The sequence below is a fragment of the Furipterus horrens genome, unplaced genomic scaffold (genome assembly GCF_987537825.1).
Source record: "Furipterus horrens unplaced genomic scaffold, mFurHor1.1.pri manual_scaffold_4, whole genome shotgun sequence".
Lineage (NCBI taxonomy): Eukaryota > Metazoa > Chordata > Mammalia > Chiroptera > Furipteridae > Furipterus > Furipterus horrens.
The window spans coordinates 201,335,985-201,357,419 of record NW_028327174.1 but is presented as its reverse complement, the minus strand read 5'-3'; the positions used below and the strand labels follow the sequence as shown (position 1 = coordinate 201,357,419).

Genomic DNA, 21,435 nt, shown 5'->3' with positions numbered 1-21,435 from the left:
CTCATTAGAAATGCAGAATCTCAAGTCCTCCCGACTGACTCAGAATCTGCACCTTCAGAAGGGTCCCCACGGGAGGTCCCAGCGCGGCAGCTCAGGTGGTCAGAGCTCCCACATGCGCCAAGGTTGCGGGTTCAGACCCCCGTCAGGGCACATACAAGAGTCAGCCAGTGAGTGCAGAGGTAAGTGGGACAAATTGGTGTTTTTCTCTCTTTTCTTTCTCCCCCCCCACCCCTAAAATCAATTAAAAAAAAAAAAGATTTCCCAGGTGTTTCACACGTGCATTAAAGTTAAGAGACACTGGTCTAGGTGGTTTCTTTCTATTTTAATTTTACTTGAGAATTTAGGAAGAAGAGCCGAGGCATGGGTTTCGCCCGGTACGTTTTGGCCTCTGTGGGTCCCTAAAATGTCATTTCCTGCCCCTTCTGTGTGGCTGTCACGCGATTTGGTGTTTGACGTGCTCACTCTGGCCCAGCCCTGTGTCCCACAACACGAGGCCCCTCTCGCTCCCCAGGCTCCTCGCTCCTCACCTGCGGTGTCCTTGTTCCTGTCCCCAAACAGAACCCGATTTAACGTGAGTGCCAGTCTCCTCTGGCTCGGCCAGGTCTCCTGCCTCCTCTCTGTGCGGGGGGCTTGCAACCTTGTTCGGTCACAGACCCCTCTGAGACCCCTCCCCAGGACAAGGCCCCGTAACGGATGCCCGGCTGCTCCCCGCGAGGCTCCCAGCCGACCTGAGGCTCACGGTGAGACCCTCACTCTCCGCTCTCCCTGTGGAGGACCCTACGGAGACTCCACCGTCACTACCCTGCGGAACACCCACGGGGTCCCCTCACTGCTCTGCCCACAACTGCAGGGCAGGCGGTACTAGGCCCCATTTCACAAATGAGGAAAGCCCAACTTCCTGGGGAACAAGAAACTCGGAAGGAAGGACTGGACAAGCCGAGAAAGCTGCTGCAGGTTACAGTGCTCCCTGCGGTGAGCCCCGCCCCACCCCCACAGACTCAGGCCGGGGACGCCTGGGTGCGACCCGCGTCGCAGAGGGCAGGTAGGCCGGGGCCAGCTGTGGGCAGAGGCTCTGCCCTCAGCGGGAGCCGGGAAGCCCTGCCCAGGCCGGCCCTGCTTCCTACCCAGACATGGCGGCCTTGCTTCCTGGACAGGGGCCAGCGGGAGAGAGCCTGTCCTGGGATGGGGCAGGGGCACAGGACCACCAGCCAGGAGCCACCAAGGAGGGAGGCAGCCACTCCCACCAGCCCCCCAGGGAGGAAGGAACCCCAGCAGCTAAGCCCTGCCAGGGACCATGGAGGGGGCCAGGGTTTGCAGTGCTCCTGCCCCCGCCCCCACCCCCGATTGTGCTGAAGATACTGAGAGTCGGGGGCTCTCTGGTCCCCCACAGGTGAAGTGAAAGCAAGGGCCACAGGAGGGGACCCCCACCCCACAGCGGGGCCCGGGCCCTGGGGCCACCAGGTTAGAGCACTGCCCAAGGTCCCTGCAGGGCCGAGGCCCCAGCCCAGGTGTGCTGAGCACTCCAGATCCCACCCTCTCCCGCCCCAGGGTCCCCTCTGGAGGCAACAGATGGCCACCGGCAGGGATCCACATCCACAGCAGTCTGGCCAGGCTGGTGTCTCCGGGCGTCCTGGTGTCCCCGAGGGGGCCGCCAGCCCTCAGGGGAGGTACAGAGCGACCAGCACGTAGATGACCCAGCTGGTGGACACGAACACCCCGAACAGCAGGCTGAAGAGCACCAGGGAGCGCGCCTTGCGAGAGGCCTCCTCGGCCTGGGCCAGGTCGCCCCGGCTCAGGGCCGCGCGGGTCTGCAACGAGACAAGACGGGGTGAGGGTGAGCCCCCCCGCAGGAGCCACACCCTCGCCCTCGGCCCCTGCGCCCCTCACAACACCCCGGCAGTGGAGTCTCCGGGGCCCCTCCTTTGCAGAAGCAGAAACGAAGGCTCGGGTGGGTTAAGTGACTGGCTAATTCCGTCCTGCGAGGGGCGCTGTCTGCGCGCTGGCTGGCTGATAACGGGGGGCCTGGCCCGGGGGGCAGGTTGGCGACCCCAGAGGCTTGCCTGCTCTGTTAGAACGTCCCCACATTGACGTGGCTGGGAGCCCGGAGCCCGGCCCTGTGCGGGGCAGCAGGGCAGCGGTGGGGAAGGAGGGAGGGGGTGGGCGAGACGGCCGGTGGGTGTGTGGGCGCACAGACAGACGGGCAGAGGAACGGAGAGGCTGGGGGGGCGGCGGACTGCGCTCCGTGACACAGGAGCCCGGGAGGGGAAGTCTCAGGCCCCGAAATCATTCACACCTTCACTGTGAATCGTTTCAGCCAGACTTCCTAGAGCAGAGCTTGAGGGGCAGGGAGCAGAGTAAGAAGACGGGAGCAGGGGCCCGGGGCCCCAGAGCCAGGTTCGGTCCCTGCCTCCTTCCTAGGAGGGAAGCCCGGAGGCCAGCCGCGCGGCCCCGCGCCTACCTCGTGGGAGTACACCATGGCGATGAGCCCCGTGAGCAGGCAGCAGAACAGGGTCACCAGCACCGACTCCATCATGTAGTCCTTGGGCAGGGGCCTGTGCTCGATGGCGGCGGGGGCTGGCACGGCCGCCACGGTGCCGTTGTACTGTGGGGACAGAGACCACGGTGCCGCGAGCGCGCAGCGAGTCGCCCTCTCCACAGCCCCCAGGGGTCCTCTCAGTCCTGCCCTCTGCAAACTGCTCCGTGCAGGGTCCCGTCACCACTGTGTGTCCGTGCCTGCGTGGGGCTCCCCCCTCACCCCGGGGACCCCTAAGCTCTCTGAAGGCAGCCCAAGTGCTTTGTTTTACTCTAAAACCCGAATCAAATCATCACCCGCTCAGAGGCCTGGGGACCCTCAGAGCGGATCCCACCTTCCCGCCCCCCCCTCCCCTCCCCTCCTCGCCTGGCCTGTGCCCCTGGCCGGAGGGCCCCTCCTTCTCGTCTCCTGCCGAACTCCTATGCATCCCTCAGAACCCCACGTAAACGCCCCCACTTCTGGGAAGCCTCGTGGGCTCGCCCGCCCCCAGGCTGAGGCAGCCCTTTCCTTTTCGTCCCCTGGGCACCAAAGCCCCCTCTGCAGGGGTTGCTTATGGTGACCTAGTGTCCGTGAGCCAGACTCTCCCACCCGGGAGGGGGCTGGGGCGGGGAGCAAGGGGCAAGCAGGCGTAAGAGGGAGGGAAGGGGTGGGCGGGGGTGGGGGGACACGGCATGGGCACCGGGCCGGGCGGGGGCACCCACTCACCACAGGAAAGGACGCGAACAGCTGCGGCTGGGTGGACCCAGGATAGAGGGGCGCGGCGGGCGGCGGGTACAGGGCCTGGGGCGATGGCCCCGGCTGGAAGAGGACAGGCCCCTGGGGAAAGGGCGGGTACAGCAGCTGCACCCCCTTGGGGTCGGGCGGCGCGTAGGGCGGGGGCTCGCCCACGAAGCCGATGTTGGAGACCCCGCCGGCCGCCGTCTTGGGCCCCTGACGGCCGTCACCCGCAGCGGGGGCCGGGGCCTCGGCCTGGGCCTGTGCAGGCGGCGCCGCCGAGGCTCCGGCCTCGGCCTGGGAGTCGGCTGAGGGCTCCTCCGGGGCTGGGGTGCTGCCCCCATCCGCGGCCGCTCCCTCACTGGGTCCTCCATTCTCATCCAGGAGCTGCGGGCGGCGTGGGAGCTGCGGGAGCTCCGGGCCCTGGGCGTCCTCGGGGGCCGCGGGGTCAGTGCCCCCTTTCCTGTCCGCTCCTGGGGAGAAATGGCAGGTGTCATGAACCCCAAGAGGACAGTGGGCCAGGCGGGGCTCCTCCCCCAGCCCCCAAGCCAGCCCTTCCATGGAGAAAGTCAGTGCAATCCGGACCCCCCAGGGCCGCGCTGGAGCCCCTCCGAGCTGGGCCCTGGAAGGAGCGTCACCCTAAGGGCAAAGGCAAGACAAGAACACTGAGGCTCAGAGGAACAAAGCGCTTTGCTGGGGTTCACACAGCCAGAGCTGGCAGGCACGCGGGCCTCTGGTCCACACCTGCCTCTGCTGGGGGTCGTCCTGCCCTCAGGCGCTGCTGCCACAGCTGATGGGACCAAGAAAGAAACGGGGCCCCGGGGCAGCCCCCACCCCAGAGGCTGTCCTGTGACCTAGTCTGGTGGGGCTGGACAAGGAGGTGAGCTGAGACAATCAGATTCTTGTCTTGGGAGCTCAGGAGTTGCCAGGCTCTGGATAACTGAGTGACGTCAAAGAGCCAAGAAGTCACTGAAGGCAAAGAAGGGACAAAACCTGAGTGGGGGCGGGGAGAGCACCTGGAAGCAGGGTTCAGAGGCCGTCAGCGGCCAGCTGCCTTCACCCGGGCCCTGGGCTCCAGCATCCACACAGGAAATGCGGGAGACACCCCAACTCATCCTGAAGGCGCCCCCACACCCCCTGGGAGCTCCCCACCCACCTCCCAGCAGTCAGGCTCCCGTAGGGCCTCTGCTCCCGACAGACCGGTCCTGGCGTTTGTGCCTGCACGCCCCTACCCACATTGGGTCACCCAAACAGCCAGAAACAATTTAAAAATGGCAATAAGTGCATACCTATCAATAATTACTTTAAATGTAAATGGACTAAATTATCTAATCAAAAGACGGAGTAGCTAAATGGATTTAAAAAAAAAAAAAAAACAGAAAACAAGACCACGCTGCATGCTGCCTGTAAGAGACCTGCTTTAGGTGCCGGGGCGCAGACTGAACATGAAGGGATGGAAAGACATACTCCACGCACATGGAAACCGAAAGGAAGCCGGGAGGCTACAGTTTATCAAACAAAATAAGCTTCAAAACAAAGGCCAAGGAGACACAAAGAAGGGCAGGACGTGATGATACGAGAAGACAACACGTATAAATATTTATGCGCCCAGCACGGGACACCTAAGCACACCAAGTGGGTATTAGCAGGCCTGAAAGGGGGAACGGACAGCATTAAGTGATACGGGCTTTAATGCCTCACTTAAGGGAATGGGCGCACCGTCCAGACAAAACCAATACGGCACCGCTGGCCTTAACCAACGCATTAGACCAGATGGACTGGACAGATATAACCAGAAGGCGCCATCCAAAACCAACAGAATACACACCCTTCTAGAGAAATGGGGAACATTCTCCAGGAGAGAGCGCAAGTCTTAAAATTTAGGAAGATTAAAATCATATCAAGCATCTTTTCCAACTATGGTGGTGTTAATTACAAGAAAGAAAGAAAACACCACTGGAAAAATAACAATAGCTGTAGGTTAAACAACAGGCTCCTGAAAAACCAATGGATCAGAGACACGGAAAGCGGAGTCAAAGGAAACCCTGAGACAAGGGAAAATGGAACTACCACATACCAACACTAGTGGGATCCAGCAGAAGCAGTGCTTTTTAAAAAAAATTTATTTATTTTTTTAGAGGCGGGGAAGGGAGGGTGGAAGAGCGAGAGAAACATCCATGTGTGGTTGCCTCCCAGACACCCCCAGCCGGGGACCTGGCCCGCCACCCAGGCCTGCGCCCTGGCCGGGGATGGAACCAGCCACCTTTCAGTTCACAGGCCGGCGCTGCATCCACCAAGCCTCACCAGCCGGGGAAGTTCATAGCGGTAAGTGCCTACATCAAGAAACAAACAAACAAACAAACAAACAAATCTCAGATAACCCTAACTCACTCTCAAGGAAGGAGGTAAAGAAGAAATGAAGCCCGAAGTTAGTGGAAGAAAGGAAATAAAGATCAGGGTGGAAATAAATGAAATACAGACCAGAACTGCCATAGAAAAAAATCAATGAAATGAAGAGCCGGTTCTTTAAAAAGATGAACAAAACTGACAAACCTTTAGCTAGACTCACCAAGAAATAAAACAGAAGACTCAAAATCGGAAGTGAAAGAGACATTACAACTAATACCACAGAAACACAAAGGATCATAAGAGACGACTGTGAAATATTATAAACCAACAAATTTAACAACCTAGGAGAAATGGACACATTCCTAAAAATATACAGTTACCAAGATTGAATCAAGAAGAAATAAAAAATCTGCACAGACCAATTACTAATAAGGAGATTAAACCAGTAATTAAAAGCCTTCTGACAAACACAAGTCCAGGACCAGATGGCTTCACTTGGTAAACTCCTGCAAACATTCAAAGAATGAACATCAATCCTTCTCAAACTCTTTCCAAAAACGGGAGAGGAGGTAACACTTCCGAACTCATTTTACAAAGCCAGCATGACCTGAGACCAAAATCAGACAAGGAATCCACAAGGAAAAAAAAAATGCAGGCCGGTATCCCTTAACATGCACATAGCAACCAGCATGCCACGCCACAGCAAGGGCGGGAAGGGTAAAAGTCACAGGATTCTCTCCACAGATGCAGAAATCCCGAGTAATTACAAAGGCTGTAGTTTGAAGCCACTCAGGCCTGGGTGGTTTGTTACACAGCAAAAACCAATCGGTACCTGATACAAGGTTTTCTCCGGCAGCCGGCGGGCAGGAGAGGGGGGAGGAGGCTGAGGCTGAAAAAAGGGAGAGGCAATGATGCGCTGAGCCAGAACAGAGCCGGAGGGCGGATGGGATGTGGACGCACAGACGGACTCAGGCGGTACTGAGTGGGGACCCGGGTGACGGCACACGGAGTAGGGCAGGGCTGTCAGGGGTGACGGGGCAGAGCAGCCCTCTCTCAGCCCCTCCCTCAGTGTCCAAGGCCGGCGGGGCTGGCGGAGCTGGGATAAGGGTCTCCCACAGTCAGAAACGGCGCTCAGAGGCCCTGGCTGGTGAGGCTCAGTGGGTTGGGCACCAGCCTGCGAACCAAAGGGTCGCTGGTTCGATTCCTGGTCAGGGCACACGCCTGGGTTGCAGGCCAGGTCCCCAGTTGGAGGCATGGGAAAGGTAACCACACATGGATGTTCCTCTCACACATGATGTTTCTTTCTTCCTCCCTTCCCCTTCTCTAAAAATAAATAAAATTGAAATAAAAAGAACAGGACCTCATTAAGAAAGAAAAGAAACGGGCTCAGGGACCAGGCCTGCAGGTTGTAGGGATCCAATGGGTGCACGCCTATGAGGTTAGCAGGTGCCCAGTTCACATTGGCTCCTGCCCTCTGAAGTGAGGGAGAAAGAGCATGCCAGGTGCCCCGCCCCCGTGGGGAAGCTGTAAGGAGTAGGGTGGGGAGGGGTGGGGAGGGAGTGGGGTGGTGGTATAGCTGGGGGTGGGTGGGGGAGGGGGGGAAGCTCTCGGGAAGCAAGGTCCACGCTTAAAAGTCTGAAAGATCTGTGAATATTAAGTTGGATCCTGAGAACTAGGCTCTCCAGAAGGACCTCTGCGGGGTGCTGAGGGGTTGCTGACCCACTGGGAGGGGGGTGGCCTAAATATCCCTCGAGGAGGCACCAGCCAGACCCTGCCTGGGATTTCCAGGGCAGCTCCCTGTCTCACCCACCCAGCCAAGGGCTGGAGTTTTAAAATCATCCAGGCAACTGCACCGTGTGCAACGCGGGACGGGGGTGACGAGACGCAGCGCGTGCTGTCTGAGCCTGCAGGCCTTCGGGGGGGGGGGGGGGGCAACTTAGGAAGTTCTCTGCACCCTGCCCCCTCCTCCGACCCACCGCTGCCCTAAGACCTTAACGCTGCGCCGAGCTCCCAGCCAGCCTCGAATCTACCACATGCACCTGTGCTCTAGGTCGGACACACAATTCGGCGCACAAGCCCTGTGAAAACACCGTATCTGAGCAGGTTCCCGCGCCTTTGGGGCTGCCGAGCGCATGATGGAGCGCCAGCCTGCGAACCGAAGGGTCACCGGTTCGATTCCCAGGCAGGGGACAGGCCTGGGTTGTGGGCTGGGTCCCCAGTTGGGGGCGCATGAGAAGCAACCACACATGGATGTTTCTGTCCCGCTCTTTCTCCCTCCCTTCCCCTCTCTTTAAAAATAAATAAAATCTTTAAATAAAAATAAAAAAGGGAACCGTGAACACGTGACCAGGCTCCCTACCAAGAGCTCCCTCCTGGTGTCTCTCCGCGCGCTTTTCCTTGTCTAACCCATTTCACAGACGCGAGGACAGACTCACAGCCGGCGCCCCGAGCCGCGGCCGCAGAGCCGCTGGGAAGCCGGGGCCCCGCGGGGGCCGCGCTAGGCGCCCGGCCCCTGCCCCAGTTATCGAAACAAAAACCGCAGCTTCCCTGGGCCCCGCCAGGGCAAATACCTGGCCCGATGGCGCGGAGATAGGGCCGCAGAGTAAATAACCGTGCTGGCGGGGCTGCCGGTCCCGGCGGGGGCTCTCAGGTTCGCGACACCCGCGCCTCCGCGGCACATTCCGGCGGGGAGGGCGCCAGGCCGTGGGGTGGGTGGTGCTGGAGGGTCGCGGGCGGTGGCAGCGGTTAGAGCCAGGCGGGGCCCCGCGTTCCGTGCAGGGGAGCGGTGGCCGAAGAAATTCAGGTGTCCCTCCCACCCCAGGTTGTCTCTGGAGCGCCAGGCAGGGCTCTGCGCCGTCCGCCACACCCTGCCCCCAACACCCTGCAGCCTGAGAGGGGTCTCGGTCCGCCGCCCCTTCCAGGGCCTGGGTCGGATGGGGGCCGTCGGGTCTCCCTGAATGAGCCTCTCCGCCGTCCGCCCTCGTCCGCCCACCTCTCTGGCTCCCGCCCCCTCGCGAGGTCTCTGATTCAGCCAGGGGGGGTCTCTTCCCTCCCCTTGGCCCTGTTTCTGCCCCTCCTGGCCAGGGTGGCTCCCTGCCCCCGCTCTAAGGGCTTCAGCCTGGGGTTGGGGGGGGGGGGAATGGAAAATCCCCAAGTGTGCGCTGCTCCAGCCCCTGCTGCCCGCACTGGGGGGCAAGGTGGAGCTGGAGGGGCTCAGGGCCGCGCCAAAGGCCGCCCCTTCCTAACTCTCCCTAAGGGGCGCCCGCAGAGCAGGAGGGGGGCACGGCCAAAGCTGCCCGAACTTTGCGGGGCAGCCTCCCGATGGGGTTGTCCCGGGCAGGGCGGGGCCGGGGCCCGGCGAGAAGAGGCTCCCATCCCGCCACCCGCAGGCCCGCCGCGGGGACCCCCGGGACCGCGGCTGGGGGCCGCGCAGCGAGCACTGAGCCCCCCGCGTCCTCACCTGCGTCCATGGCGCGGCCGGCGAGCGGGGCGAGCGGGGCGGCGCAGCTCCTGCTCCCGGCGCCTCCCGCCGCCGTCGGGCCCGGCTCCGCTTTCGCCGCCGGCTCGTGTTTCCTGGTGCCGGCTGCACGACCGGTTAATAATTGACCGCCTGGGTTGCTCAAGGCTGTGTCAACAGGTGGCTCCCGTGCGCCCTGGCGCGGGGGGCCGAGCCTGCGTGCCGCCCCCCTCGCAGGGAGGGAGGGGCGCGGCTGAGGTTTTCCGCGGCGCCTGGCCGAGCTGGGGGCGCTGGGAGGCGGGCAGCAGCGGGACGCCTCCGGGAAAGGGCAGGGCCGCGCCTGCAAATGCCCCCGGGGCCGCGGAGGCCAGTGCGCCGGCAGAGCCGCGGTGGAGACGTGCGCAAACGGGACCGCGCCGCTGCGCGTATCTGCGGCCGCAAGGATCGCGGGGACCACGGCGACGGGAGGAACGAGGGGAATCACCGCCACAGGCAACACCCACCAGCGGAAGCTGAGCTGAGTGGGCGCCGGTGGTTTACACAGAAGCAGAATTACCTGCACGAAGTGCCTCCTGCAACAGGGCGCACAAAGGGGGCACCAGCGCGTTTTCTGTTGACCCCTGACACAGCACCTTAGCCAGGCGGTGACAGCCAGCGTCACCGGTGTCGCGTTAGGACGCGGTGCACCCTGTGCTGCGCTGAGCCCGTGGCCAGCGGCACCCACGAACGCACGCGACACCCGCCCCCTCCCCCCCCACGAAACCGCAGGCAGCCCGTGCGAGGGGCGCTCTCCAAAGCACTGGGATGCCTTTATTTTTCATTAGAATTTCCATCTGGCTTTTAAAATTCACATGCCCCGCCGCCCCCCACAAAGTCTTCTCAATTGTCGTGCACTTTAATCCACGCACTTTCTCTTCGAGTGGTTTTTAAAACTTTTTACTTAAGATCATTTTAAACTCCAGGAAAAGCTGCAAGAAATTTAGAAATGGCCCAATAATGTGTTTTCTAACGTTCTGGGGGTTTCTTTTTTGCCAGTACAGAATGCAGTTCAGGGTTATCTGTTGCATTTAGGGATCATGTGCTCATTGTATAGACCCATTTTACTGGGTTGGCCAAAAAGTCCCTTACGTTTTTTTCTGTAAAATAAGACACATTTTCCATTTTGACCAATAACTTTATTGATGTGGATATTTTGAGTATGTCCGCTCTCTCCCGCTATTGGCTTCTAGTGGGCTGCTAAACACCTTCCAGTGCATGAGACAGCCCCACAGCAGAGAATCATTTGGCCACAATGTCATTTGTACCAAGAAACTTCTCAAACCACTTTTGACACATTCGATCAGTCACAGCACCTTCTCCATTCACAGCACAAATCTTTGTGTTTTTACCTTTCTTGAATAAAGCATAATATGCCAAAAACATTGCATATATTCTTTCATCTTCAACATTAAAATGGCCGCACAAAAATTCTTCAATTTTCATAAGTTTTTAAATTTTTTTTACTTTTTTTTGAGCTCACATTCAACTTTATTCTGTTCAAAACCTAGCCTATCAAAATATTATCATTTTAAAGTAATTTTATTATGTTGTTACAGTAGTCCCAATTTTTTTCCCCTTTGTTCCCCTCTGCCCAGTACCCCCTCTCCCCTCAGCAATCCCACCCCCCTTAGTTCATGTCCATGGGTCGTGCATATAAGTTCTTTGGCTTCACCCTTTCCTATATTATTCTTAACTTCCCCCCTGTCTATTTTGTGCCAACCAATTATGCTTCTTAGTCCCTGCACCATTTCCCCATTTCTCCCCCTCCCCACTCCCAGCTGATAACCCTCCAGATGATCTCCATACCTATGATCCTGTTCCTGTTCTGGTTGTTTGCTTAGTTTTTTTGTTTTTGTTTCTTAGATTTTGTTATTGATCGTTGTGAGTTTGTTGTCATTTTAATGTTCATAGTTTTGATCTTCTTTTTCTTAAATAAGTCCCCTTAACATTTCATATGATAAAGGCTTGGTGATGATGAGCTCCTTTAGCTTCACCTTGTCTGGGAAGCACTTTCTCTGCCCTTCCATTCCAAATGATAGCTTTGCTGGATAGAGTAGTCTTGGTTGTAGGTCCTTGCTTTTCATCACCTTGAATACTGCTTGCCAGTCCTTTCTTGCCTGCAAAGTTCCTTTTGATAAATCAACTGACAGTCTTATAGGAAACCCCTTGTAGGTAACTCTCTGCTTTTCTCTTGCTGCTTTTAAGATTCCCTCTTTATCTTTAACCTTTGGCATTTTAATGATGCTGTGTCTTGGTGTGGTCCTCCTTGGGTCTAGCTTGTTTGGGACTCTGTGCTTCCTGGACTTGTATGTCTATTTCCTTCACCAAATTTGGGAAATTTTCCTTCATTATTTTTTCACATAAGTTTTCAATTTCTTGCTCTTCTTCTTCTCCTTCTGGCACCCCTATGATTCAGATGTTGGCATGCTTAAAGTTGTCCTGGAGGTTCCTAAGCCTCTCCTCACTTTTTTCAATTCCTGTCTCCTCATTCTGCACTGGTTGACTGTTTTTTTCTTCCTTATGTTCCAAATCATTGTTTTGAACTCCGGTTTCCTTCCCTTCACCACTGGTTTTGTGTAGATTTTCTTTAGTTTCACTTAGCATAGCCTTCACTTCTTCCCTTATGCGTTTGCCATACTCAAGCATATCTGTCAGCCTGTGAGCATCTTTATCACCAGTGTTTTGAACTCTGCGTCTGTTAGGTTTTCTATCTCCTCATCTGTTAAGTTGGCTATCTCTTCATTGCTCAGCTCTCCCACTGGAACCTTGACCTGTTCCCTCTTTTGGGCCATACTTCTCTGTCTCCTCAATTTGACAGGCCCCTGTGTGTGTTTGCCTCTGTGTCTTAGGTAGAGCTGCCACACCTGTTATGTTGTAAGGGGCGGAGCCTTAGGTATTCGTCAGTGTGGGATGACCTGCAGAGACGGATCAGTTGAGGCCCTGGATGCAGAAGAAAATATTGGGTCCCTTAAAAGAAGAGAGAGACAGGGAAAATAAAAATACATGTTAACCATCTTTTATGCAGCATAGTAATGAAACCAAACTTGATGTCATTAGAAAAAAGTGTAAAGTTGGTGTATTGCGGGGCCCTTCAGATGTCGGGGCCCAGGGTGGGCACCTGGTGCGCCCACCGTTAAATCCACCTCTGTCATTGACCTGTTTCACCGCGTTGTGGCACTGTGTGTGGGGGAGGGGTCCAAGAGGGAACAATGCTGCTTGCTCAGCACTCGCACCTTTTCCAGGCACCTCTCCCACTTCAGCACCGGACTGTCACCCCTCTAGCTGTTGCCCTGGCCGATGTTCCCAGTGTGGGTGGGTCTGCATATGTTCTAGGACCGTGGGGGCCCTTTAAATAACCGGACTCTGCTGAGAGACCCGCAGTTTCTTCCTCCGCCCCAACCCCCACGGTTTGCACAGTCAGAAGCAATGAGGCTTGATTTACCCTGGTGCTGGGACCGTGAGCTGTGGGGTCTGGTGAGAAGCTGGGAGCGCTCCCCAGGTGTCCCTCCTGACTTTTATAATGTGTGAGTGTGCTTCCCGCTGGCCTGCCACTGCCGCCACCCCTGTCACCTCCACCACAGCCACCACACAGTGTCCTCTCTGCCCTGGCTCTGTCCCTCCTACCTGTCTGGACAAGTATTACATCTTTATATCTTTGTTGGACTCCCATGTGGTTTGATTTTCTGGTAGTTCTGGTTGTTTTAGTTTTGAGGTCATTGTATTTCTTCTTATGGTTGTGGAGGGTGGCAAAGGGTGTCTGTATAGGCCTCCAATCTTGGCCAGAAGTCTGATAAGTTCTTTTTTTTTAATGCACGCTGATGTGACAGCTGTCACAACACAATCTAACAAAATTGCTTCTAATGAGGTTAAAGACAAGCAAGCACTACTGGAGCCATTGTACGGAACAAACAGAATGGACTTCTTGGCCAACCCAATAAAATCCAAACTGGTGATTCACCTCTAGCTGCTCAGATGTAATCTGGCTCACCTGCTGCACCTGTTGACCAGCCTCCTTCAGGCGGCAGTTGTCCTCGTGCATGGCCTTTGGAATCTTTGTGTGTTCATCAAAGCAGGAACAACCTTGTACAGGTGTCTGGGATGTGAGACAGCTTTCCATGGGTCTCTGGGGAATCCTTCTGAAAGTCACCCGCTGTGGGCGATTTTCTGCTACCTTCTCTGCTTGGGGTTTCTGCACGTGTGGGTGGCCCCCCTGCAGAGCAGACCTGGGGTCCCACTTGCATGGGGATGACCAACTCTCTTCCTACCCAGAGCCATTGGTTAGTGGTTTGCTCCAGTCTCGCAGAAGGGCAGTCCCTTTTGGGCTCCAGCTGTATGCAGAGGACCAGTTCCAGAGTCCTGCTGCTGGGGGGCTAGGGGGGCTAGGGGGACCGGGACCTTGACTCCCATGCCCTGAGGCATGATCTGCTCCTGGTCCCTTTACGGGCAGCTCAGCTCTTGCCACTGGCTCGCTCAGAGGGCCTTCTCCATTCAAGGGCCTGGATATTGTTGAATAGGGTTGGATTTCCCATTCTTGTCTCAGAACGGGGAGGTTGGGCACTTCTTGGTGTCTAGAGTGCGCATGTGCGTGAAGACCTGCACTGACTCCCTGCACCTGCTAACTCAGCTCTCCTGACTGGGAGTCCATTTGCAGCCACAAACCTCAGGCACGTCAGCCACGGAACCCCTCTGCTCCTCGGTTCCCCCATCACGAATGTGGGGTAATCACGGCACCCACATCACAGGGTTTGTTAGAACCAAAAGCAAACAGAGACCAGCCTTGAAACCAGCCCAGTTGTGCTCAGCTAACTGAGCTTATTGTGCAAGACTAACTTGACCTGGGTCATTTCTTGCTTGTGCCTCTGGAAATCATAAGCAAAAATCATTTCCCAAAATTGACACAAGGTAACCACTAACCAACTTACTATCATTTAGAAAAACTCTAACACCCATCAGTGGGAAGAAGTCGCTGCCCCTGACCATGGAAGCGGCTTTATAACAAGACACATCTGGTCCTCAGTCCACGTTTTGGTTTGACAGCTCCCAGTTCCAAACTGTCTCGTGTGTGCAAAATAAACTTACTAAGGACTATTCAGCGACTCATTGGTTTCTCCTTCTGATCGTCGGAGAGCTGCCGTGAGGCTCGAGGGCCATTAAGATCCGTAACCAAACGTTGCTGGACTCCACGCTGTCCAGCCACGGCCATTTCAGGCCAGAAGAGCAAACACAAGAACCCAAAACCGCGGTGTTCCCGGGGGAGGGGCCGCGGGTGTCTAGTTTTACCTGGGTTTGCATCGTTTTCTGCAACTGGCATGGGTCCCTCCTGTGATTAGGAAAACGGCACCTGAAACATCAGGCGCCCGCTGGACTCTGTTAAGAGCTGAGTTCCAGCTCGTGTTCAAGAAAAAAAGATGAGACTTGGGGCCACTGGGAGCACAGGCCAGGCTGGCCCGGTCCAGCGAGGGAGGGGCTGGGGCAGCTTTGGGGAAGGGATGCCGGGAAGAGTCCTCAGGCGGAGGGTGGGACCCTGGAGGAAGGGTGGTGTCCGGGCCGGCCTGGTGGGGTGTGTGTTAGAAGAGGTGGCGGACTGGCTGGTTGGCTCCCTTTGCTGTGGCTAAGAACTGGCTGGCCCCCCGTCTGTAAGGCCAGTGCATCAAAAACACAAAAGAAAATAAGAGTTGACCTGATAACTATGAGGAACAGATGCCAAACAGAAAAATACAGAATCGAGGAAAACACTCACCAGGCACCTCGTGTGGGCTGGGCCCTGTGCAAGTCTCTGTATGCTCGCCGGCATGGGGACCCCCCACCCCATTACTTTCCTGTCCAGAGTCGGGCTCGGCTACCCCACGACACTGCCGCCCCGCGTCCGTCCTTACGCTGGCACCAGCCCAGTCCCACTGCGCATGCCCCATGCAGCCGCCCAGTCACAGCTAACGGACGCTCCCAGGAGGGTGTCCCCAGCAGCCTCCCCGCCCCCCGCTTTCCCTCCTGTGCTCCTTGGATAAGGTCTCAGCCCAGGAACCCCACGGCGCCCCACCCACAGGCCGTGACCCAGGCATGGGCCCCAGGGGCCGCCTCTGTCTGCACTGGGCCTTGGCCTTGCCCTCGCGTGTGGCCCCTCAAGGCGAGCCTTGCGCTTCCTCCAGGACCCGTGAGTAGGACACCTCTATTTCAGCCTCTCTCCTGGCCTGCTGCCGACCCCTGCTCGCCTTCCCACACCCTGTGCTCCACTTAACAAATGCTAGTTTAGCAGAGTCATAACACCCCCCGTTTGGGAAGCACAGAGCGACCTCATTGCTGCCCAGGCCGCTCAGCAGAGGCAGGGTTTGTGCCCGACTCCCGCCCCAGCGCCTGGCTCCTAGCCCGGCCAGGCTCACTGTGCACGGGCGAGTGGGCCTCCCATCTTGGGCTCCTATGTCAGTTGCTCCCAGTCAGGGGGTGGCTTTCTCACGCTAACCCAGCCGTCCCTTCATCGGCTTCCCTCTGTCCCGGTCCGCGGCACCCGGGAGGCCCCAGCCCCCTCCCAGGATCGGCCGAGGCTGCCTGTAACCCTCCTGAGACAGGTGAACGCCTGGGAAGTCACATAAACAGCGACCCCGCCGGGCGCGCGCACGTTGCTCCAGTCTCTCCTGCATCGCGTCTCGGCATCATCAAGTATTCATGGCGCGCTCGCGATGCATTAGGCGCTGGGGCTGCGGAGTCTGGGCGCCTCGGGGAAATCTACAGTTGGAAACCATTAGTATTTGTCTCCTGCGTGCAGGCACGGGGCGGGGGCCCGGGTGGAACCCAGCAGGCCCCGTCTCTGCCCTCCCGGCTCGGGGCATGAGTCTCTGTCTCGCTCGTGGCTCTAAATATCAGTCACCCGATGACATCTGCACACCCCGTGCCGGGAGGCTGACGAGGGCAGGAGGCACCCGCCGTGGAAGCCGCGGGGAGCACCGGCAGGTTCCCGTGGGGGAGGCGGGCTGACACCGGCGGGCAGTGGTAGCAAGTGGGGGCTGGGCTAGGAGGAGCGGAGCCGTGCAGGCTGGCGAGGCGGGTCTGGCCCCGCTGCAGGCGGGAGCGCGGGGTCGGGCCCGGGGCGGCGGTGCGGAGTTAGAGGCCCCGCTCTCAGGCTGACGGCACTCGAGGCGGCAAAGCCGGTTCCGGGTTCCGCCCCGGGCCACGGGTCTCGGGAGTCCCACGGGCCGGCCCAGGTCCCCACCGAAGCCCCGAGAGCCCCGGGGATCATTCCTGACGGCCCTGGAACCGGAGGCGGGGATGGAGAGAAGCCCCCCAGCCACAGTCCTCTGCTGGGGCGGCCGCGAGACCCCCGCAGCCGGCTGCGACGCTGAGTGGCTTTCGTCCTTCGCAGCCAGCATGCGGCGCGCAGAGCCACAGACGCCCAGGCGGCGCGCGGCGGCCCCTGGTTCACGCATGCGCGGCGACCCCGGCGGCCCAGGACTACAACTCCCGCCGTGCTCCGCGCGCGCCCGCCGCGCCGCGCGCTTCCCGGAAGTGGAGCTCCGCGAGGGGGTCGGGCCGGCTCGGTGCGGGAGGCGACGGCTGCGAGGACCCAGATGCAGGCGAGCGGGTCCGGGGATGGCTTCGGCTGGAGGCGGCGACTGCGGGGGCGCCGCGCCCGAGGCGGACCGACCTCACCAGCGGCCCTTCTTGATCGGTGTGAGCGGCGGGACCGCCAGCGGCAAGGTAAGGGGCTGGGCGGCTCGGTGGGGACTGCGTGTCCCCTCGGCTCGGGGCCCGGGACGGCGCGCGGAGCGGTCCTCTGTCCAGAGAGGAGACCCCCCCCTTGGCTGCCGAGGTGCCCCCTCCCGGACGTGGGCGGGGCCGGAGGGGCTGCGGCCAGGGTGGGCCCGGCCTGGGCTGGGGCGCTTGCGCCTGCCCGTTCGCCGCGGCCCTCCCGCCGAAGGCGGGCTGGCGGGTCAGCGTCCTCAGGAGCCAGCCCCTGCATGAGCGCCCGGGAAAGGCCCGAGCGCGGCAGGAGGCGTGGCTTCAGGCGGGGACCCTGCTTCTGTGCTCCCAGTCCACTGTGTGTGAGAAGATCATGGAGCTGCTGGGACAGAACGAAGTAGACCACCGGCAGCGCAAGTTGGTCATCCTGAGCCAAGACCGCTTCTATAAGGTCCTGACCGCAGAGCAGAAGGCCAAGGCCTTGAAGGGACAGTACAATTTCGACCACCCAGGTAGCTCTAGAGACCCCGAGGGTGGGGAGGGCGAGGAGGGGGGCACACCGCGGGGCTGGGTCCAGGGCTGCACAGGGACCGCAGTGGTTCTGTGAAACCACCCCGACGCCCCCCGAGGCGGAGCCAGCTTTGTGGTTACGCCAGACGCACTTTGTGAACCCCTTGCTTGGAGCCAGTCTGGGAGTCCGACCTGCGGGGGGGCCCTCGGGACCACCACTCTGCCCTGTGAACGGGGAGACGTGGAGAAATCCACTGCCCTTCCCGCCGCTTTTGCACACAGCACTGTCCCCTGTGGCCTTTCATTTGCGCACCGGCCCAGGAGCAAAATTCCTGAGAGGCCAGCGTGAGCCGGGGCCGGGGCCCAGGCCGGGGGACATGAGGGCGGGCGGCACGAGGCCGGCCTGTCCCTGCCTGCCGCCGCTCCAAGATTCCACTCTGTGGTGTGGCTGACTCCCATCCTCATTCCTTTCCTGGGAACACGAGGGAAGAAGGCCCGGCGAGCGTCAGTCTGTGGTTATTTCCCAGGAATAGAGAGAAGCAGGTGCTTAACCCACGTACTCCTCAGCGTCAGCTGCCCAGGGTGGGACAGATGCCTGGGCAGTGACACTGTCTGAGGTCAGTAGGACAGGTCCACCCTGAGGTTTGCAGGACTGCTGAGGGCTCTGCAAATGTCAGCTGGAGGGGCAGCCCCCAGCCCGCATGTTCCTGGAGGTCCCTGGCGCCACCAGCACCGCACTGTGGCTGGCTGACCCTCCTTTCCTGACACAGGACGCCTGGACTGTCCTGTCTTTGTCCCTTCACTGCAGATGCTTTTGATAATGACTTGATGCACAAGACTCTGAAGAACATCGTGGAGGGCAAAACTGTCGAGGTCCCCACCTATGATTTTGTGACCCACTCGAGGTAAGCCGGGGGTTCCCGGGAGCCCTTACACAGACCGCAGCAGCCCTGACCCGCCAGTTTCTGGGGACACCCCCCTCCCACCAGGAGGCCCGGTCATTTCCCGCTCTCGCCTGGCAGGTTGCCGGAGACCACAGTGGTCTACCCTGCAGACGTGGTCTTGTTTGAGGGCATCTTGGCCTTCTACAGCCAGGAGATCCGGGACATGTTCCACCTGCGCCTTTTCGTGGACACCGACTCTGACGTCAGGCTGTCGAGAAGAGGTAAGGCGGACGCGGCCTCCCCGCCCCGGGCTGAGGCTGGGCGCAGAGCCCGAGGTTTGAAGGTGGCCACCTGGCTCCTGTCCCTGCAGTTCTCCGGGACGTGAACCGCGGGAGGGACCTGGAGCAGATTCTGACCCAGTACACCACCTTCGTCAAGCCGGCCTTCGAGGAGTTCTGCCTGCCGGTACTGCCTTTTCTCCCTTCCCACGGGCGCACGGCGCCGGGTTCTATGGGAGCTGGGTCGTGGATGAGCGTGTCCTGCCTTATAAATGGAGGATTTAGCTGTACCCAAGTACTCAGGGAGCTGTCCTGAGCTCTGCCTAGACAAGCCCTGCTCCCCTGTAGCCACCCTGGGTCCCTCCTCCCTGCTCCAGGCCTTTACCCAGGTCTCTGGGGAAGCCCGAAGACCCCCGAAGACCCTCTGCTCCTGGCCTCTGCCAGCTTTCTGTGTCCCAGGGTGACGTTTGACGGGCATGGTCTGTCTTGCTTACGCACCTGCCCCAAACCTTCCAGAGGCAGACTTCTCAGGGGGCAAGGGCCATGGCTCTCCAGCTGCTATCGGCTGGCAGAGGCGGAGTCCCCGGCTGTGTGGCCCTCTGTCCTTCCCTCCACCTGACACCTTTGACCAGAAGGGCTGTGGCCCTACTCCTGCTGGTGTGCTGTAAAGGGACATTGAACAATACTTGAAGGTAAAAGTACAGCACAAGGGAATTGGCATCAGGAGTCCTGCCTTAGGGATACAGGACAGATGAGCTCTATGTGCTGCTATTTAAAGAAAACCCTTTTCTCTTTACATTCATGTTCTCTGAAGTTTCTGAAAAATAACTAGAAGACTGACTTGTTACAGTGGACCCCAAATCTGACCAGGGGCACATGGTGGGGCTGCACCAACCTCTGCGGAGCCCTGGGAATCATCCTGACTTCCCTGTGGCTCACCCTTCACGGTCGCCTCACACTGTGACCAAGCTGACCATGTCCCTGCCTTTCCCTGCCTCTCTGGGCTCTTTGCTGGCCTCTGTCTCCCCTGCCCCTCAGCCATGACCCTGCCCCAGGGAGCTGTGCTGGCGTTTGTGGGTCCCCACTTCCTGCAGACACTGCTGCCCAGGACTCAGTCCCTGCCTGCCTTGGTGGCTTATCTCTGTGACATGGCTCCTTGGCCCAAATTCCATCCCACGGACCACTCCCGCTCCCTCCCTCTCCTCCTGGGCTTTGCCCGATCCAGGTGTGACCCTTCAGCAGCACCGGCTGGGTCCTTCCTCACAGCCCTGCCCCTCCCCAGCACAGGGTGGGGGCTGTAGCACCCCTGTGTGGTCCTACTCACCCCCGGGGACTTCCCCGGAAGGTCCCTAATGGCAGAGGAGGCGCATTGTGCGTGCAGAGGAGACTGCTTCGCTTGGCCCAGTGAGTTAAGCTGTGAGCACAGAGCGATCCCTGCCGCTGCCTACCTGCCTCACTTCCGGGCACCGTCGCTCATACTCGAGTCCCTGTCCCGTCCTGCCTGTGACACAGGCACCCCAGGGCCTGTTCCCTGGCCACTGCACTGAGCAACTGGATGTCTCCTTGGGGCGGGGAGGGTGGACAGACCGTGAGAGGCCCCGTTTTCCGTTGCAGACGAAGAAGCACGCTGATGTGATTATCCCCCGTGGGGCGGACAACATGGGTAAGAACAGGCCCGGCGGGCTGCCTGCCCCGTCTGCTCCCAGGGCCCTGGGCGGGAACTGCCCTTCCCAGCGCGGTCACTGACAAGTCCGTCAGCCATGCCTCAGGAAAGCCGGCAGGAAACTGAGTACGTGCAAAACGGAGTCACTGTTAGCAGGCTTGACCGGGCTCCACGCCAGCAGAGGGCCTCGCGGGCCCAGCCGCAAGCCTGGCTGTGCTCAGGCCCCGACTTGCATGTTCTGTCTGCTGAGACTCGGTGCCAGACAGAGCTCACCGCTGGGGGCTCGGCGAGGGGGGCCCCCTGGGCAGTGTCTGGTGGGTGCCCCTAACGCTGGCTGCACAGTCGCGGTGGAGGATGGACGATGCAGCTAATGCGCTTGTCTGTTTGCCACAGTCGCCATCAACCTGATTGTGCAGCACATCCAGGACATCCTGAACGGGGACATCTGCAAGTGGCAACGTGGAGGGGCCAACGGGCGGAGCTACAAGAGGACAGTTCCTGAGCCAGGAGACCACCCTGGGGTGCTGACTGCCGGCAAACGGTCGCACCTGGAGTCCTGCAGCAGACCCCACTGAGCGGTGGCGCTCAGCCCCGGGCAGGTGCCCTGGAAGCGCCTGCCTGTCCCCAAAACACACCTGCCACTTCCTCTCATGTCTGGGATGGCCAGTGGTGAGGGTCAGGGCGTCCTCAGTAACAGGCACACCTGGACACATGCTCCAACTCAGTCTGATGGGGTAACAATAGCGTTTGCACCGCCGCCTCCTGGTACACAGGGTCGGAAGTGTCAGGCCACCGAGAAATGCCGGTGTGGCCCTGTGACGCTCACTTCCCGGAGAACCCGCCGTGTTTCAGGAGAGCTGGAGCAGCAGCCTGCACACACTGGCTGTCAGTGATGTCACAGTGAGCAGCTTTTTCTAGAATGATCTGGTTCTCACACACATACACTTGAAAGTTTGAAGAGAGAACACTTTCCCTTTTCATATGTTCCACATGCCAGTGTGTTTTATTCTGTTTCGTAACACCTTGCTAGTTGTGACCTATTAACCCAGTTTCGTGACCTGCCAGTGGGTGGTGACCTAGTCTGGTACATGCCAATCTACAGAGCCAGAGATATCTCCTTCCTCCTGGCCGGTGCTGGGAAGGGAGCTCTTGGGACAAGCGTCTTCTCAACCAGCATCAGACAGAAGGCAGGGGCTCCCACTTGCCCAGCCCCTGAGCCTGCCTGGTCCCTGCGGGTGGGGTGTCTGCCATGGGGTCCCTGAGCCTGGGTACAGCCTGGACAAGCCTTCCCTCATACAGCCCAGGACTTGCCCAGGGCTCGCCACCTCCAGCCACGG

The 21,435-nt window shown here is 59.3% G+C and overlaps 2 protein-coding genes across 2 annotated transcripts; one reads left to right on the top strand and one right to left on the bottom strand.

Annotated features, from left to right (window-relative positions):
- Positions 1-303: 303 nt before the first annotated feature.
- Positions 304-9,116, bottom strand: PRRT1B (proline rich transmembrane protein 1B). Its single transcript, XM_090274925.1, has 4 exons — positions 9,057-9,116; positions 3,239-3,720; positions 2,459-2,602; positions 304-1,808 (listed from the first exon to the last, which is right to left on the bottom strand). The coding sequence occupies exons 1-4, from the start codon at positions 9,064-9,066 to the stop codon at positions 1,659-1,661; spliced, it is 786 nt and encodes a 261-aa protein (XP_090131051.1). The 5' UTR covers positions 9,067-9,116; the 3' UTR covers positions 304-1,658.
- Positions 9,117-15,162: 6,046 nt separating this feature from the next.
- UCK1 (uridine-cytidine kinase 1) lies at positions 15,163-21,087 on the top strand. Its single transcript, XM_090274931.1, has 8 exons — positions 15,163-15,243; positions 16,447-16,781; positions 17,116-17,275; positions 18,082-18,178; positions 18,296-18,438; positions 18,528-18,622; positions 20,050-20,098; positions 20,492-21,087. Exons 2-8 carry the CDS (start codon positions 16,452-16,454, stop codon positions 20,671-20,673), a joined length of 1,056 nt encoding a protein of 351 aa, XP_090131057.1. The 5' UTR covers positions 15,163-15,243; positions 16,447-16,451; the 3' UTR covers positions 20,674-21,087.
- The last annotated feature ends 348 nt before the right edge of the window (positions 21,088-21,435 follow it).

What these genes read in the sequence shown, in the direction of transcription:
- PRRT1B (XM_090274925.1), bottom strand. An exon ending in TGTTCGCGTCCTTTCCTGTG is followed by an intron (nt 2,603 to 3,238) that starts GTGAGTGGGTGC and finishes CTGTCCCCACAG; the next exon opens with TACAACGGCACCGTGGCGGC. An exon ending in CCATGGTGTACTCCCACGAG is followed by an intron (nt 1,809 to 2,458) that starts GTAGGCGCGGGG and finishes GTCTCGTTGCAG; the next exon opens with ACCCGCGCGGCCCTGAGCCG.
- UCK1 (XM_090274931.1), top strand. Translation starts at nt 16,452, where the DNA reads ATGCGGCGCGCAGAGCCACAGACGCCCAGGCGGCGCGCGGCGGCCCCT. An exon ending in GTACAATTTCGACCACCCAG is followed by an intron (nt 17,276 to 18,081) that starts GTAGCTCTAGAG and finishes CCTTCACTGCAG; the next exon opens with ATGCTTTTGATAATGACTTG. An exon ending in CCGTGGGGCGGACAACATGG is followed by an intron (nt 20,099 to 20,491) that starts GTAAGAACAGGC and finishes TGTTTGCCACAG; the next exon opens with TCGCCATCAACCTGATTGTG.